The sequence below is a fragment of the Malurus melanocephalus genome, unplaced genomic scaffold (genome assembly GCF_030028575.1).
Source record: "Malurus melanocephalus ecotype Western Australia unplaced genomic scaffold, MMel_1.1 scaffold_359, whole genome shotgun sequence".
In the NCBI taxonomy this organism is placed as follows: Eukaryota; Metazoa; Chordata; class Aves; order Passeriformes; family Maluridae; genus Malurus; species Malurus melanocephalus.
This window is the reverse complement of record NW_026623591.1, coordinates 640,026-657,973: the sequence shown is the minus strand read 5'-3', so window position 1 is coordinate 657,973 and position 17,948 is coordinate 640,026. Positions and strand designations below refer to the sequence as shown.

Sequence of the window (17,948 nt, the reverse complement as noted above, 5' to 3'; positions counted from 1 at the left end):
TCCATTTTGCAAACCCCCTGTTATGTCCTGGGTTCCTCAAATCTAAGACATTTATTATCAAAGAGTTGCAAAGTGGGGCTGGCAGAGGGTGTGTTGTGCTGATGCTTTCAGTGCTTCAGCTGATGCTTTCAGTTTGCTCCTGAGATGTAATTTACTCTGATGAAACCTCTGAAAAAGCTGATACCTGGCAGACAAAGGAGGCCAGCTTTGATCCTGTACCTATGTGGACACCAAATAACAAAACAACAGCTCTGGAAGCAAGCATTACCCTAAAGGACTTCTTCCCTGCTTGCCTGAAGCCCCTTCCACTGTTCAATTTGCTGTTCTTTGTGGTTTTGTGGTTTTTTTTCTGGCTTCAGACATGTGCTGCCATCCTCATTTGAGCCAAAAAAAAAATCTGATTCTACTTGCAGAGAAAGAAAATRAAGGTTGTAAATTATTGTTGTAGGCTTTCACAGTGCACATGCAGAGCATCCTAAACTTCAAACTATTGCATCATAAAAAGGAGGGTTATGGGTGGTGTGGCTCCTGCTGATTGTGATAYAAAATTCAAAAGAGGTTTTTAAAGCCTAATAAATCAGAGAACATAGACTATAGATAAGTCCTGAAAATGACAAGGGCAAATAATTCTAAAAATGCGTCAATTGCATTTTAGTGCCAAGCACCCTTGTGTTAATGTCAGCAAAGCCATCAGCCCTTTTTATGTGGAACAAAGAAGTTATAAATATGCTCAGTGAAGAGTTGGCTAAGCGTGATGCTGAGCACCATGAGCGATCCCTGTCCCGGGTTTTGGGAGGAGTGTGCTGCTCTCACCTCCTGCAAAGCTGCACAGCGTTTCTGGCASTCGAGGGCAGCAGCTGTGGGTTGAGATGAGGTGACTCTGCTGCCCTTCACCTCTCTTGGCCASTGACCTTCCTGGACAGGCCAAAACTGGTGATGGGGTTCTCGCAGACCAGCTGAGTGCAAATACTTACGGAGGAAGAAGGGAAAATAGAAGAAGAGGAAAAGTTTCACAGAAACCAGTTTCCCTCTATCCTCTGCCAGTGTAGGAGGGTGGGGATCTGGGGCCTCATGCTGGGAATCTGACCCTGTTAGAAGACACCTTTGGTTCTCATCTCTGAAGTCTTGAGGGCTTCTGTGGAAGTAGCCAATAAAAAGTTGCTTATAAATTACAAGATTACAAAACCATGGTGAGGAATTAAAAAGTCCATCCCATGGGCTGTCTTTTGTTACCATCTTCATTGCAGGACTGAATCAGTCAGTCCTCTTGTAGTAAAAGCCCTAAAACAATGAAAAAGATGGTTTTTTCACATGAGAGAGGCCRCAGAAAGGCAGCTCTTTGCTCTCGTAGCAAGCAGTCACACTCCCCAGTACAGTCTGGCCCTGGCTCTGCCGTGGTGTGTCCCAGGAGGGTCTGGGGAGCTCTGACCTGGGTGGTGTCTGTGAGGTTTATTGCTGTTCTTATCATGGGTGCACAGATATCCTGTTCCTCTCTGCTCATAATTATCCCACAGATTTGTAGCATTTTTCCATTTCTGTTCACTTAACTGCGGTTTAGCCCCTACAGCACTAAAATCAATGGGGAATTAGTAACTGGGGAGGGGGAACAGAGGGGAGAAAGAGCTTCAGCACCTGGAGGCCTGCCAGGATCTATTAACAGCAGATAATTGACCAGTGCAAGGACCTCTCCACCCTGACAAACTCAAAAGTGATGCTTTCTGCTCTGCTTGCATGCATTTGGTTATGAAATCTGTTCCCAGGACRCTAAGAATACAGAAGTCTTCCATCACTGAAACTTGTCAGCTCTTGTTCTTCCTCCAGGGACAAAAAAAAGGGTGCAAAAAGCTATTTCAGCCTTTCAGAGTGACCTTCTCCAAAGTTTGTGATGTTTGAAGGACACTTTTTTGTGTATTTAATATTTCTAGGAGATAATTGTAAATAGGAACAGCTCTGCACTGAATAAAATACTTGCTCTGGTAGCTCTTTACCTTTCTCACTCACAGAATTCCAGTCTTGAATATCCAGACCCAGGAGCTGGTAATGTCATTGAAGGATTGTGAACAAATTGTGTATTTACACTGACTTTATAGACCAGCTTGGGAAAAGATGCTTCCACAGGATCTTGYTTTGTAGAGAAGAAACAGACTTTTTAGTTCTTTCTGCAGTTTTACATGTGATCTCTCTCAGTTTTCATCACAGTRAGCATTGATCATTCCTCTGTATTTCCTTGTATTTTGAGACAAGTTGATTTTATATTGCTTAATGAAACCAAAAAGGAGAGTCATTGCTTTAAATTTAAACCCCTTGTGAAAGCTCTAAATTTAAACCTTTTTAAAATAATAACAGAAAACTTGATCTTTGTGACTTTTGCTTCAGTTGAGTGTAAGCAATTTACCCATAAAGCAACAGGGAATTTCTAAATTTGTTTATCTTGAAGTAAGTTTTATTMCAGAAAYGATAGAAAAACTTTTRTTTTCATCCTGTGATGTTTACCTCYGAATATATTCCAGCATACTGTCACAACAATAACTTTGGAGGGTGGTGTGATTTTCAATCAGAGATCTCTGGATAAAACCACCTTCTGCTGAAGAGTTCAGTGTTTTGAGTCTTTAATAATTTTTTTACCTCTAAGTATAGAAATAATTTTTAATACAAGTTGTAGTTCTTCAACTCGTGTAAGTCACAGAAAACTGAAGCCTTGGCTTCCCCACTTTGGGTGTGCCCAGGCTAATTTTACCACTTCTGTGGTAGGCTGTGCTCTGGCTGTGTCTGAAGTAAATTGAAAATGTATCGTTTGCTTTGAAATGTTATTCAACAGTTAAGAAATGTATCTGTTAGCATGTCCATAAATGAGTGTGATGAATGGACTGTCAGAGGTGTGTAGGTAGTAAATCTATCATCAGCTTCACGGGGTAAAGCGTGGAAGATGTCTCTGTGCTGTAAAACTATTCATCTTCTTTACAGAAACTGGCTGCATGGAGATGAATCTATGAGAACTAATTGGTGTGGATCTCCATGAATAACAAAATACTCTTTAGAACGAGTTTTTAAATTGGTTCTATCAAAAGTGTACAWTTTTTTTTCTGCTGGATATGGTGGTTTCCAGTCAGTGGTCCAGCAGCAGTGGTCTCCCCCCATGCCAGCACTCTGAATAACCTCATCACTGCAGTTCTCTCTGAAATACTCTCATTGTAGTTGTTATGTATTTATAGTTTAAGTATCCTTGGCATTTGGCCGCTTCCTCTGGTTGCTGGAGCTYGCTGTCAGATGCAGCATTTTTGTATCAATTCAGTGTGAAATCCCAGCTGCTAAATTCTATAAACATTGAGCACTTATAATTGAAAAATATCACGGACATCCTTGGGTATATAATTTTTTTTTTAATAGAATGTGCCTTTGGCTGTCTCACTGTCATGTCAGAATAACAAGACCTAAAAATTGCTTTGGCTACCAGCWGTTCTGTTTGCCCACTCCCAGCAAAGGTGTAATATGTAAATGTAGGGGTTTTTCTCCCCTCTTCTTGCCTTTGAATGTATTCCAGCTGATTTCAAGCCAGGCCAGCCTGCATGTTTTAGAGCTAATTGAAAGGCAAATCTGTTCTGCTGCAGTAAACAAGGCAAGAGACTGCAGTTTCTACAATAATTTCATGTCAGATCTTGGSTCTGAGATTGATCCTGCACCCCTCCAAACAGCTTTTGACTCCTCTGGAAAGATCAGTGTAGTCCAGCTCCTTCCTGCTTGAAGTACTGGCCCCTTCAGGGGAGGGTGCCATGTGGTGCTTCCAGGATTTCTTACACAAAACTGGATTTGCTCAGCACCTGGGGTGGTTTGGGGTAGCGGGGACAGGAATTTTGTTTACCCTGAGTGGAAACATTTCACATTCAGTTATTTTAGGGTACCGAAAGAAACCATATTATGGTTAAGAGTTTGATGCTTTTTTTACCTATCGCACTCACTTGAGCTCCTCACTCAGTGCAGCTGGCATAACCTTGCTGTAATAACCCTGAAACAGTGGGTTGGGGTTATTTTGGGCAGTTGGTGACTGCTTGCAAAGATACTTTTCAGAGGCTTCCATAGAATGTCCCCGCAGTTTCCTACCTGAGCTCTCCCTTTAATCTGAGGTTGTGTTAAATCCAGCTGGCTCTGCTGTGCTCAGGTTCRTAGCCCCTCAGTTCTGGGCAGGAGTAGCCCCTTTGCTTTGCACCTGGCTGTATTTTTGTGTGAAACATTCAAATCTGGTTCTTCAAACTACAGGAAAAAAAAATTACTTTGTTTGTGGTGTGTGTTATGGTTATTCCCTCTGTTTTCTGTAGATGACAAACACCTTTTTGGAATGATCAATTCTCAGGCTCCCAGCCAAGCACCATCCTTGTTCTTTGAGCCCAAGAAGGGCTTTTTACACAGGCATAAGTTATTCTCCTGCATCATTTTATTGCCTTTTATTCTCCTTTTATTGCCTTTTCCCCATAGTGACATCAAAGTAAAATTTAGGTGTTTGAGGTTGGCTTGATCTCAGTTTGAGCAGCATCTGCCCAGTCCTTTGTGCCTCCTTCTTCTTCTTTCTCGGTTGTGCAGGTGTAAAAATCCTCATGATTCCACTCTTTCCCTACACTGCTTATCTGGATCTTAAAATTTGATAATGATACAAAGTGGTATTTATTTAGTGTTCCTTGGTGSTTTCCAGCCCCCAGCATTGAGAGTGCCCAAGCTGTGTGTTGTGTGGCAGCATCTCAAGYACCTGCGATCTGTTTTTTGTTTGATACCTGTCAGAAAGTTGACCTGAGGTGTACCCATCCCTTAATCCTTCCTGACCTGTTAAGCCATAGGGTAATGTGGCCCATCCTTTGTCTCCTGCTGGGAGTCAGTCTGTGGTTTGGCAAGCATGAAATCAGTTTTCTTTTTCTTCTTTTTTCTTTTTTTTTTTCTTTTCCCTTCTGAAAATGAAAAAGTACCTAAAAAAAAAGTGCCGAAAAATAATTTTAAAAGTGTGTGTGCAGCAAAGCGTTGAGCTTCAGTATTTCTCCACTGGAGAGATTTCCCTTGCAGGGCTGGGGGATCATGTTTGTTTCTCTCCAAGCACATAGTTGTAAGGAAATTTTATACAGCTTTGAGCCTCGAGTGGTTCAATGAGGCATGTTACATTARACCTGAGTGCTTTAATTGTTCCTTTCTCCGGGGAGGATTCTGTAGCGGCACCTATGAACCCCTGCAGCTTTCTTTTGCTGGTGAACTGGGATGGCAAATATCCCAGTGAAACCCCCGGTGGGCCAGCTGAGCCCTGGCGTGGCAGAGATTTTGTCTGTATGCCCTGTGGATAATAATACAGGACCAGTGTGGTCTCAGGGCTGTCATCTCCTGCTAAATCAGCGAGCGTGGTKAGAGCACGAGCGAGGCAGTTCTGCCTGTGGGGATGCAGTGTGGGGCTGTGAACCTCTGGGAGATGTGGGATTGGCGCTGTGGATGCCACCAGTCCTGATAAACACCTCAGCAGAAGTGAGGGGGTGTATTCCCTGACACTTCTGATGTCCTGTGTGACACATACTCCTAAAAAGTGAGTCATTTGTGTTAAGAACAGACATGGAAAATCAGTTTTTGCCACCTTGGGAAGTAAGAACAAAATACGCACTGTGATTGATGATCTATTTTTGAGGCGTTCCTGCAGGTGTCTGACTCCTGTTTGTGAGCAGCTGAGGGATCTCCATCTCTGCCTTGGTGCTGGAAGATGATGGATTTTGCTTTCTGCCCAGCTTGGACCTGTGCCCTGAGTTTCACGTTCTGCTTCTCCACCATCTGCTCTTCGCTGGAAGAGCCTGGGTAGCACCTGCGGGGTGATTTTTTTTCTCCAGATATCAGCAGTTAATAATGCCAATGCCTGAACTGACTCTGGCAGGTTAATGGGAATACTCCCTCCTTCTCTCTCCCCGCCTCCCAAGCTTTCCCTGGCTCGAGCAGTATCCGAGCCAGGCAGGATGTCTCCAGCCTCGTGTGCTTGGCTGGGTGCCTCGGGCACTGCATGCTCTGCTTCTCCTCTCAGGTTTGATTTGGAGCTGTGTAAACCCCRGGCGTGCTTAAAATGAAAACGGGTTGTATTTGCACAGCACAGAACGGGAAATGTAATTATAAAAYGGAGGCACTGAGGAAGCAAAGAGAAGGCAAGTTTAAGTTAAACCCTACAGGACACAAGCTTGTAGTCTTGCATAATCTTTGTGTTCAGTGTTCACCCCAGAGGAAGCTCCCCATAGCTCACATCTCAGTTTTTTAGTGATAATCCAGTACTTTGGTTATTTGAGGGTGGGTAGCCTTAGCTGCCTGGCCTCAGGACTAACCCATGTAGACAGGTATTAAATCAACAGTAAATCTGAGTGTTCTGAGCATGGGAAATCCTCTCATCACAATTTCCCTCATGCTTCTGCCTCCAGGAGCCCTCYGCCTTTGGCTTCAAGTGCTAAGTATCCTAAATATCCTATTCTCTGCTTTTTGTGAGTCCCATATTCTTTGCCAGTTGTGTCCATACAAGAGTTACCTTCCCAGTCTTTACAAGTCCACTTTTTTCTCCTCATTTTCTCTCTTCATTCCCTCTGCRAACATTTCCCTGTACTGTACTCTTTTAATTAAAAAGAGTATTACTTTTAATCAAACTGGCTTTCTTCCCTTGCTGCCTTTTCTGATGTGACACGAAACTCTGTTGGTTGTGTGTTTTGAAATGAGCAATATGCCTGTCTTAGCATTTATCACAGCTTCCAACCKTCAAGATTTTTCATGAGAGATATCAGCAGCTGGAGTAGATGATTGTGCAGGTACCTTCCAACCCAACTGTTCTGTTTTATGAAGTATTTTGTGGAGCTGACAGCTGTGACTGCTCAGGTGGTCTCAGCCTCACCATTGCAAACTGGCCAAGATCTGTCACAAGCAAAGGTCATCTCTGACCCTTTGAAATTTATTTTCCCTCTCTTCCCCACACTCTTAATCCCTAAAGTGGAAAAATAGGAAAAATTTGGTGCAGTAATGCAAAAATTAAGGTGTGCATGGGGCTGCTGGGTGGAGGGGATGTTTCTGTATGGCAGCTCTTCACAGAGTGTTCCTGTCCTGCCTGCCAGAGCCTCTGGCAGGTGAAAATCAGGCTCACAAGTGGTTTTATTGAGTGAGGGCAGAAAACAAATTTTCTGTGATTCTCTCCAGTCTCCCTTTGATGTTTGTTATGTGTATTTTGTTGAAATATCAGTGGTTGTTCTGGACATGGCTTGAAAAGCCTAGTGTTAATTAAAAACTCAGGTTTTGAGGGGTTTATAACTCACTGTGTTAATTTGGAGGAGGCTGAAACTTGGCAGATGCTGAAGCAATTTCAGCATCCCAGTCTGCAGGCTCTACATCTATCACCARCAGCAGGAGAGGATATTTCCTAGCAGTGGGATACAATGCTCTAATTCCTTCAATTRGTGTTGCCTGTTTGGAAGCTTCACTACTGGAGACAGTGAAGCATCTTCCAAGGGGTTGTTTTGTGTTTTCAGAGACAAAACATTTTGTGTTTGTTTGAAAGGTGTCAGTCACAGACCTCAAGATGGAGCAATTAATGATTCAATTGATTCAAATTAATATTCAACAGAGTTTGGGAAAGCAAAAAACTGAAACAATGTCTATTTGATTAATTCCATATGACTTCATCAAGGTTTCCTTTTAATTTCTTTTCTGGCCTGTCAGGAGATCCATGATTTCTCCAAAGTTAAGTTCTGCTTTCTGATGAGAACAGCATTTTTGCATTTGAGTGGTAAAGTGCAGCAGATCAGGAAGCACAACAGGGGTGAAAGCAGAGTGATCTGTGGCTTTTCTGTTCCAGGCTAGGAGGGCCCTGATACGGTCATTCAGTGTCTGAGACTGGGGTCAGATTGGGAATGAGTTGCTCCTTTTGGGTGGYTTGGTCCATGCTTAGGGTAGTGGTGAGAGATCCCTCAAAATATTTCACATTTTGACTCATCTACGACTCCAAGCACTTTATTTTGATGAAATAGTGCCCAGCATGCAGACTGACCTAGTGTGTGTTTTGCTTTCAGGTGGTCCTACCACGACTTTTTCAATAGGTACCGTGTGCTTATGARCAAGAGAGACCTCTCTAAGAACGACAAGAAGCAGATCTGTCAGACCCTGTTGGAGGACCTCATTAAGGTGAGCTGGGACCAGACCTTTGTCAATGATTTTAAAAGTACAGAGCTTGTGGCTTTGATGTGGTCTGAAATTGCTCCAGCTTCATCTGCTGCTCGTGCTGGTGCTTCTCCATTCCAGGCAGCCTGGGAGTTCCCCAGAATGAGGGAGTGTTGTGAGGAGGTGGCAGGAGCAAGTGAGRCATGGGATCTCTTGGTTGTGGTCAWGAGGAACAAATCATTTCAGTGCAAAATCCAGAGTTGAAGTCCAGAGTTGGCTATCACTGGCTGGACATGAATGACTGGCCACTTGAAAAAAATGTGTACCCCCAGCCCCTTCTTTTGGTTTTATCTGGCCACAGCTGGAGCACATTTCAGAGGTCTAGCCTGGGACAACATCACGAATCTTAATCAATCATTAAATGCCTCTTAGCACAAATGAGTAAGGGAAAAGTGCACTAAATGCCTTAGCTTGATGTGTGGGAGACTTTCAATGGCCCTGTGTGGAAAAAACATCCCACAGATTGGGACTTTTTTACCATAAACTAATCAGAAGGTTTTGCAGCCTCTCCTTACCAAAACTTTACTACTTGCTTGTATGAGTTGTTTTTAAATTGTAAATGTGCACAAAAGGTTGCGTGCTGTTGAGTCGCCCAGAATGTGCACAGCACCTTAGACAGGTTTTAATGTTTGATCTCTTGTTTTCCTGTGGGATTTTGAGGCATTTACATGATTGGATTCCTCTTTTTGCTTTTTGCACCCAGTGTTTTCCWTGGCTGCAAGTGCTTCTTTGCAGTGCATGTATGACTTTGTAGATGTAAACATAAATCTTTTTGAGAAAAAAATACTTTTCTAGAAGTGCTCTGATGTTGCATTTCTAGTCTGGTCTAGTGTGTCCCTACCCATGGCAGGGGGCTTGGAAATAGGTGAGAGTTAAGGTCCCTTCCAACCCAAACAATTTCATGATTCTGTGATTCCTCTGTTTAAATAAAAACAAATAACAAAAAAGAACCCCAAACCCACAAAACCCAACAACAAAATAAAACCCCAAAAACTGACCAAACAAAAAAAACCCACAATCACAAAAAAAAAACCAACCCAAAACCCCTTCAAAATTTGTAGAGTTTAAGACTGAATCTTAGTGCTGCATTCCTTAATGGGTATATAGATGCTCAAGTGTAGTAAGTCTAATAAATCTGATGATATCTAATAATGTCTAATAAGTCTAATAATCTAACAAGTCTAATAATGGAGTCTAATAATATCCTCATTACCCAATTAAGAACAGATGTGAGTTGATAAATTGATTCAAAGTGCTGTTTTTACTGTGTATCTACTGATCAACTTAGACTGAAAACAAAAAGAAAAAAAGCAATGTTTGCCTTAATTAAATGTGGTTTCCTTTATGCTTTTGAAAAGGATCCAGACAAGTTCCAGTTTGGCCGTACCAAGATCTTTTTCCGTGCAGGCCAGGTGGCATATCTGGAGAAACTGCGAGCAGATAAGTTCAGAGCTGCCACCATCATGATCCAGAAGACAGTGCGGGGCTGGCTGCAGAGGGTCAAGTACCAGAGGCTGAAACGAGCCACCCTCATCCTGCAGCGCCACGCCCGYGGGCACCTGGCACGCAGGTGGGTCCTGGGGAGCTTCCAGGGAGGGTCACCTGGGAAAGTAAACTATGGAAACACATCTGGCTACCTGTATTTTCAATCTGTTACATCTCCTTGGTCTTARGCTCAGGGGTTTCATATGAGGAACTTTGAAAATGCTCTGCTTGCTTGAGAGCAAGATCTGTGATGTATGTGTGGGTGACACTGTGGTGACAATCTGGGCTAAAGTCAGGACTCACTTCTGGCCCCTCTCTCCAGTTTGATTTAGGGGCAAGAGACAAAATTCTTTGCCCCAGATTGGTTTCGTATCTACATTAATTTAGTGCCTAGGTGCTGGGCCAAGGTCATAACATAGACAATCTAGTTATAATGAGATGACTACAGCACTCTAAAGGATTTAGGTGGAAGTGTTTCACAGAGCTAGTGTTTTCTTGGGACTGCCTTTGGTAAAGGGCATTTGGATCAGCCAGGGAGGAGCTGTCTAGTTGGTATGCACTCCTCCCCTGCAGGGATAGGGTTTGTGCCTCTGTGATGTCTGGGGGGAGTTCTCAGGACTGATTGGCTGTGTCCTTTGTGATGAGAAAAATCACTGGCAGGAGGGCTGTGTACAGTAGAGAATAACAGAGCTCAGTGCTAAGTCTTTCTGTGCAGGAACCTCAGGCTCCCTCATGTCCGTGGCTTGCAGGCGTTTCTGTAGGTGACACTGCTGGAGAATGGGCTGCTGGTGGCAGCTGTGGAGTGGGGGTGAGGGAGCAGTGAAGCAATGGAACAGCATCCCAACACACTGGCCACCTTCCTTCCCGTGTCCCTTATTCAAGTCAGGCAATCAGCAGAAGAACATCAGAGCTACTAACTGAATTTGTGTGTCATTTGTGGTTGTGGAAGGGTTGGTGTCCAGCTGCTGCAGTTTCTTCTACATAGTTTTACAGTGCAGGGTTTGTGGGATTGGATGGTATCTGAGTAACTGCTGTCTCCTTTATTGAATACAGACCTTATCCCTTATCCTCATCAGTAAGCCCTGGTTCAGTGGGTCCTAATGAGAAACCATTTGCCTCCATCAAAGGAATGTATAAACCAATCCGATGTGGCACTTAGTTTTGGTACGCTTTTCACAAAATAAAAGAAGTGGATCAAATTTCTGTATAGTGCTGCATGCTGAGAGCAATAAATGAATCATAAATTCAGCAAAACAAGCTAATTATCGAATTAAATGGAGGGTTTATGGGCATTTATTAACCAGTGTAACAGCAAATTGAACATGAGTTCACTTGGAGAGTGGAAGCAGCGTGGTGCGGAGTTGACCACATCCCTCATTATTTACTGTCTGTGAATTGCTCGAGGCTCTGCTCAGGAATGCTGCCAAAGCAGTGCACACCAGTTTAAATGTCAAATCAATTCGCTGCTGTTTTCACTGAGTCAGTAGATATCCTGTGCAAAGTGTGCTTTTTATAGTCAGGGAAGTGATGGAGCCAACCTGGGTGCTGATGTACAAGGACGTAAGGCAGAGGGTTCAAACCAAGGAAAACCTGGGAATGCTTGGGTTTGATGCTGTTTGGGAGCAGTGAGACCTGTCGTTTTGCAGTTCCTGGGTTCCATAGATGCTGACTGATGGCATGGAGGCGTTCTTAAACCAGGTGTTGGGGTGATCTGTCCTGAATACTGTCAAACTACATTGGAAAAAAGATTTTTCTCTCTGTCCTGTTTAAAACTTACTACAAGTAGTGAAAGAAGTGGAATTTAGTTTCCCTGCTCACCTTCCTGCTGTGCATTGCAGGCTTGCTGAGCACCTGAGGAGGACGAGGGCTGCCATCATCTTGCAGAAGCAGTACCGAATGCTGCGGATCCGCCGGGCTTTCCAGAGGGTCCGCAACGCCACCCTCACCATCCAGGCTTTTGCTCGRGGCATGTTTGTCAGGAGGATTTACCACCAGGTACACCTGCAGSAGGGTTTCTGCATGAAGAAAGAGCCTCTGTGTTTACTTCTGCAACGTGTTTGTTGTGGCTGTGTTGATGTTTGTGAAGTTGACAGGCCCTGGTGCTGCCGGAGAACGGACGGTGAYGGCAAGCTTTGCTATTTAAAGCTGTGCAAGCAAAAAAAGATTTGGCAGCAGCACCTCAGCAGAGCAGCTAAATGGAGTTGGTGGCTGTGGTGCYGGGAGGCATTGTGGAGATCTGGAAATGTCATTTGATCTAATCTATGCTCTGCTGAAATCTCCCTGGCCTGCTGTGTATGTGTTGGAGCCACGCTGCAGGGACTGTTCCCAGGAGGGTGGGAAAACGAGGAGGGTCTGTCATGGAAGGCAKTCCTTTATTGATAGAAATGTCTCTTTAATTAGTTCTCTCCTCTAGCTTTCTGTGTTAAACCAGGAACTGAAAGAACGTAGAGTTTGATGACAGAAGTGATRCAGTCAGAAATCATGGAATCCTGGTGGGTTTGGGTGGAAGAGAACCTTAAACCTCATCTCATTCCACCCCTGCCATGGTCAGGGAAACCTTTCACTGTCCCAGGCCACTCCAAGCCCCATCCAGCCTGGCCTGGGACACTGCCAGGGATCCAGGGGCAGCCACAGSTGCTCTGGGCACCCTGTGCCAGGGCCTCCCCACCCTCCCAGCCAGCAATTCCTTCCCAATATCCCATCCATCCCTGCCCTCTGGCACTGCCAAGCCATTCCCTGTGTCCTGTCCCTCCAGGCCCTTGTCCAAAATCCTTGTCCAGCTACTGTCTGTCAGGAAACTGCGAACAGTTTTGGGCAATCTTCTATCCACTCCTCAGATCCAGCACTATCCTGGTGGTCACCTGAATTGGTGCCTAACTGGGTTGTGGAGCTGCTCAAGAAGTGAGAGGCATGATGAGCCAGGAGGGSAAAGCCTGCTCCTGGGGATAATTAAGGTTACCTGGACACCTGTGACATCCCAGAGAGACCAGGGATGTCCTTTGAGGCACAGCAGCTTGATGCTGCCGATAAGGAATTTGTGCTGCCACTGCTTTGTCAGCATCTACTTTTTAAATTGAAAGCTTCTGGAGGGGAAGCAGCTGGTCCAGCAGTTRAACTCTCTGAGTTTCAAGGCAACCCAAATCTTAACAAAGTAGAAGCTGGCTGGAGGCCAGGCCCCTCTCCTCTGAACATCCTTGATCTCTGGAGCTATCTGGGTACAGGTGTTGGATATAGGTTGGTTCTAGTGCACATTCAGCAGCAGAWGAACACACCCACAGGCTGTGGGTGATGATCTGTGGGGTCAGGGCATGCCCAGTGCCCACCAAAATTATGCTGGAAAGCTAAAATGAGTCCCCAGGACAATGCAGTGTCCTTCTTCGGGCATCCCCAGCTTTCCCTATCTATGGGTGCTGGAGGGCTGGAGACATACAAAGCTCRTTTCACAGTAATTCCTGCTGCATCCTGAATTCACATAATCTCTTTATTCTGAATTAAAATTTGAAATTGCAAGGAAAGCCTTAGGGTGAAACAAAATATTTGTAAGAGCAGCTGGTACGATAACCTTTTCTGAGACAACTTAACCCAAACTAATAACAATAAAGTGTCTTGTAATCTTCAAATTCTCCTCTTTTTTTCCTTAGTAGACTGAAGCACAGATCAGCATAAGGAAGCTATTAACGACCTGCTGTTTGTATCTCTAAAATGTCAGCCTCCAGTTTTAGAGGATGAAATTGAACTGCCATTGACTGACAAGATAGCCATAAATTTTGGGGAAGAAATTCAATGCAAAAGTGCCAGAAATTTCACGAAAACAGATGCAAATTTCTAGGAATTGAATTGTGCCATAGAACTGGCTGCAGGCTGTAGTGAAAGGACTCACGGTTTTATTTCAAGGTTATCCACATGATAAGAAATCCCACCAGGACAGCATTTATCTGCAGTAAAAATTATCATAATGCAGGTGTGGAACACAGGAGAGAAAAAAGTGCAGACCTGTTCTGATGTGGGTTATATCTGATGCTGAGGGGACAGTAAGTTGATTGCAAAGTGTTGATGTGTCTGTTAATGACTATTTATTCTGGGGCTCTGGTGGATCCCAGGACTATTCTGAGGTGGTCCATGAAGCTCTTGAGCTCAGATGTCACCTGTTCCCAGCTGTCCTCAGCAGCCAGGATCACATCCCCTCATCTGCTGCCCAAACAGAGAGAGCAGAAAGGTTTCCTGGAGAGGTGTGTGTGTGTGTCCTGCCTGCATCAGCTGGGCACAGGGCCTGGAGAGGCCTCCAGGARCGGGGTGTGAGGTACAGGCCATGAAAGAGGGTCCAAAACGGCAGCCTCCATTTCCAGCCATCACCCCCAGCACCTGCCAGAACATTCYTTGGGGGAAGAACCCTTCCCAACACTTTGGGAAGTGTTTGGTGTTTGTTGCAGCCAAACCAGAGTTACTGCTACCCGTGCAGGTGACCTTCCAGGAGTGGCCTGAAGCTGAAGGAAGGTAGATTTGGAGAGGATATTGGGAAGGAATTGCTGTCTGGGAGGGTGGGGAGGCCCTGGCACAGGGTGCCCAGAGCAGCTGTGGCTGCCCCTGGATCCCTGGCAGTGTCCAAGGCCAGGCTGGACATTGGGGTTTGGWGCGGCCTGGTCTGGTGAAAGGCGTCCCTGCCCACGGCAGATGAACGTTAAGGTCTTTTCAACTCAAACCATTCTGTATTTCTACAATTCTCTGCCTTCCCTCTGYTAACTTCCCCKCYGTGCTGRTGTTTTGCAGATGCTGCTGGAGCACAAGGCCACCATCCTGCAGAAGCACGTGCGGGGCTGGCTGGCGCGCGCGCGGTTCCGCCGGCTGCGGGCGGCCACCGTGCTGCTGCAGTGCCACTGCCGGCGCCTCAGAGCCCGCCGCCAGCTCCAGGCCCTGCGCATCGAGGCRCGCTCGGCACAGCACCTCAAGAAGCTCAACATCGGCATGGAGAACAAGGTGGTGCAGCTGCAGAGGAAGGTGGATGAGCAGGTACGTCCCGAGCTGTGCCGCCGCAGGTGCGGCCCAGTGCTCTTTTGTCTCTGTCCTTCCTTTCCTTTCCATGCTTTGTGGGAAGGGTCGTGTTGGTGGCAGCCAGGCCTTTGTAAYGGTGGGACAGAGCTCACTCAAGCTGCAGTGGAATTGTCATGGGAACTGCCCAGCAGGGCTCCGAAGGGGAAGATAAAATGGCAGTTTTGGGAGCTGTTGCTGGAAAACCCAAGCYAGATTCACATGGAATCCAATATCAAGGGTTTGGAGCTGGATTGCCCCGCTGTGCTTTCTGCTCTGTGAACACGGAGTGTGCAGAGTGTCTGCCACCACTGGTGCTGTGAGTATGTCTTGGGAGTCACATTCCCTGGAAGATAAACAGCAAATTGGGTAAATACTTCACAGAGTAGCTTGTGCATGTTTGTGTAACTAGGCACAACTGCTTTCCAGGAGTAAGGGGAGGGCTGGGATGGTGTTGTGTGACAGATCCCTGCTACACGTGGGATTACTTGATGGTCTTACTGTGGCAGTTGGATCCTAAGGACATCTTAATCCGTTGCTGCTTGCCATTAATAAGCTGCAGAATAATGGTTTGATTACATACCTTGCAATAATTTTTCTACCTATTAATCTGTGCAAGTTACTCTGTTAAATTCTTTGTGGTACAAGGCTTGAGGAGTGAACATACGAAATGCAGAGTGGGACCTATTTGTATTGACTAATATCAACAGGGAAATTCATGTGCACTTGTATCCTTAACCTGACTTTTTATAGGCAGGAGAACATTCTCTCCAGCTGGGATAACACATGTTTTGTAGCCCCAGTTAGTGGTAGTTCCAGTTTATCATTCTGAGATGTTGTCAGGGACCCTCGTCCATTCCACATGGCTCCCTTGCTGCCTTAGATCTCTCCACCCTTGTATGACACGAGCAGTCCTGTGATGAAGGTGATGACAAGTGGCTCTGTTGGCTCAGATGCTGCAGAGTCAGGACACACAGGGGTCTGCATTGCTGTGGTCATCCTCATGGCAGTGTTAATTGGCTGCAGTGTGTTAATTGCACTGTAATTGAGTCCAGCTTTCAAAGCCCGGTGTTTAATTTTAAAATGCCAGTTTCCATACTTAGATTTTGCTAAGAGTATCATAGGAATCGAAAACTCCCAAGGTCTGATAGGATCCTTTTCGTGAAGGTATTCCGGTGCAATTAAATAGGATGAGTCATTCCAGGTCCAGGTATTTTGGGTTGAACTTGTGCAAGGAGTGTGAACGTCAGTGTTAAATCTGCTGAGCTGCTGGACTTGGCACTGGAACATCAGTAGCATTTTTTAGTGTTTATTTTTCCCCATCTCCTTGCTAGGAGATGTGGGAAAGTGGAACAATAAAGAAAAAAAATATATTGGGTTAACATTGGCTTTTCTGTCATGGGCTATGAAAGCAGCAGAAGATCTGCTTTAGAGATGGAGTCATGGAGAGTTTGTAAGTAGGCAGAAAAAATGGTCTGAAGCTTGTCTTGCTCTTCCTCAATCTCTCAGTAGACCATTGTGAAGGAGTTTCTTTGATGCTTTCTGTGTAACTTCTGCAGGAAAGAATTCCTGCTCCGGGTTACACATGGTGGTGTGTCCAGTGAGCTGATTTTAGCCATCTTTCCAGTGCTGCCAAGTTTCCCTGGGATGCTTTGGAAGTGCTAATGAGTGCTGTTCCTGTGCACTGAATCTTTTTTCTGACACAGTGCATTTGCTGCATTGTAGTTTCCCTGAAGGATCTTGYTTTCAATCCTCACTGATCTATAAACACAACCTTTGAAAATACCAATTAACTTTCTAAGAAAAAAAAATATATATCAGGTAACCCGGAGAGCTGCAGTTGTATTGGTTTTTTTTAGAGTAGCTGTGGAAGTAAATGTTTCTATTTCTGCTACTTTAGCTMATGCATGAGTAGAGATGCAATCTTCTGTGTGCCCCTAAGGAAGAGATCTTTCTTTGAAAACATTAGAACCTATTATTGTATGTCAGCCTTAGCTCAGATGCTCTGGCATCTGTAACTGGCATAGTTTAATCAAGCTTTTTAATCAGGTGAGGGATTTTTTTTTCTACACACAAGAAAGATTTTGATCTATTTAGCTGGAAAACATCCTCACTGGAACACATTCTTTTGTATTTTCATTGGACCAATTTCTTCCTCTTTTCTGTTCTGTTTTCTTTTTTTGCTTTCAATTAATTTTCATTAAATCTTTCATTGGAATTGCCTGASACCCTTTTAAGGCTGGTGCTTAATTCAGTGTTGCAAGTTCATGCAGCAAATATTTATATACACCTAGCTCTCTGCACTGTCTCTACAAGCAGCACTGTCTCTGTGAACATTTATTGTGAATAAAACTAGGTTTTGTTTTTTTTTTTTTGCCTCTGTCTTTGGTAGCAAAATAAACTCTAGGTTTGTCCACACAGCCTGCACTGAAACCAGGACTGTCTCAGCTCTGCAGGGCTGGATRATGATTGAAAATAAACAAAGTTCAAGTTTAACAGGGTCTGTTGAGCGACTGCAGTGGGGAGCAACCCAGTAAATGCTCTCTCGTGTCTCTGGTTGCTAATGCAAAACCTCAAAACAGTCCTGTACATTTGTTATCTTGTATTTGCATGAAAATCTTGGTTGGGTTAGTGTATAAAAGCATGTACAGAAACCTTGGGACAAAAGGTTCTGCAAATGGATCACTTTGGAGTCCTCTGCTCTGGAGCCAGGCTGGGAGAGCTGGGGGTGCTCACCTGGACAAAAGAAGGCTCCAGGGAGAGCTCAGAGCCCCTTTTGGGGCCTAAAGGGGCTCCAGGAGAGCTGCATAGGGACTGGGGACAAGGGCTGCAGGGACAGGACACAGGGAATGGCTTGGCAGTGCCAGAGGGCAGGGATGGATGGGATATTGGGAAGGAATTGCTGTCTGGGAGGGTGGGGAGGCCCTGGCACAGGGTGCCCAGAGCAGCTGTGGCTGCCCCTGGATCCCTGGCAGTGTCCAAGGCCAGGCTGGACATTGGGGCTGGGAGCAGCCTGGGACAGTGGAAGGACATGGCAGGGRGTGGCACTGGATGGGCTTTAAGGATCCCTACTGCCCGAATCATTCTGCAATTCTATGAAATGCCTTTGGTCATGCAGAAATTATAATTTCCTAATATGATATGAATGCTGAGTTTTGATGTTCATTAATAATTCATTGCAAGGGAGCAAAGGAAAAATGTTAATACGCCTCATTTACTTGTTTTTCCATTTGAGACGTGTC

At 45.0% G+C, this 17,948-nt stretch overlaps 1 protein-coding gene across 2 annotated transcripts in view; it reads left to right on the top strand.

Annotated features, from left to right (window-relative positions):
• MYO5B (myosin VB) overlaps positions 1 to 17,948 on the top strand; it is a 149,931-nt gene that overhangs the window by 91,426 nt on the left and 40,557 nt on the right. For both annotated transcript variants that reach the window (XM_057378458.1, XM_057378457.1), the window contains exons 18-21: positions 8,049 to 8,160; positions 9,555 to 9,766; positions 11,520 to 11,676; positions 14,449 to 14,688. In XM_057378458.1, coding sequence (XP_057234441.1) covers positions 8,049 to 8,160; positions 9,555 to 9,766; positions 11,520 to 11,676; positions 14,449 to 14,688 — 721 coding nt within the window. The remainder of the gene's footprint in view (positions 1 to 8,048; positions 8,161 to 9,554; positions 9,767 to 11,519; positions 11,677 to 14,448; positions 14,689 to 17,948) is intronic.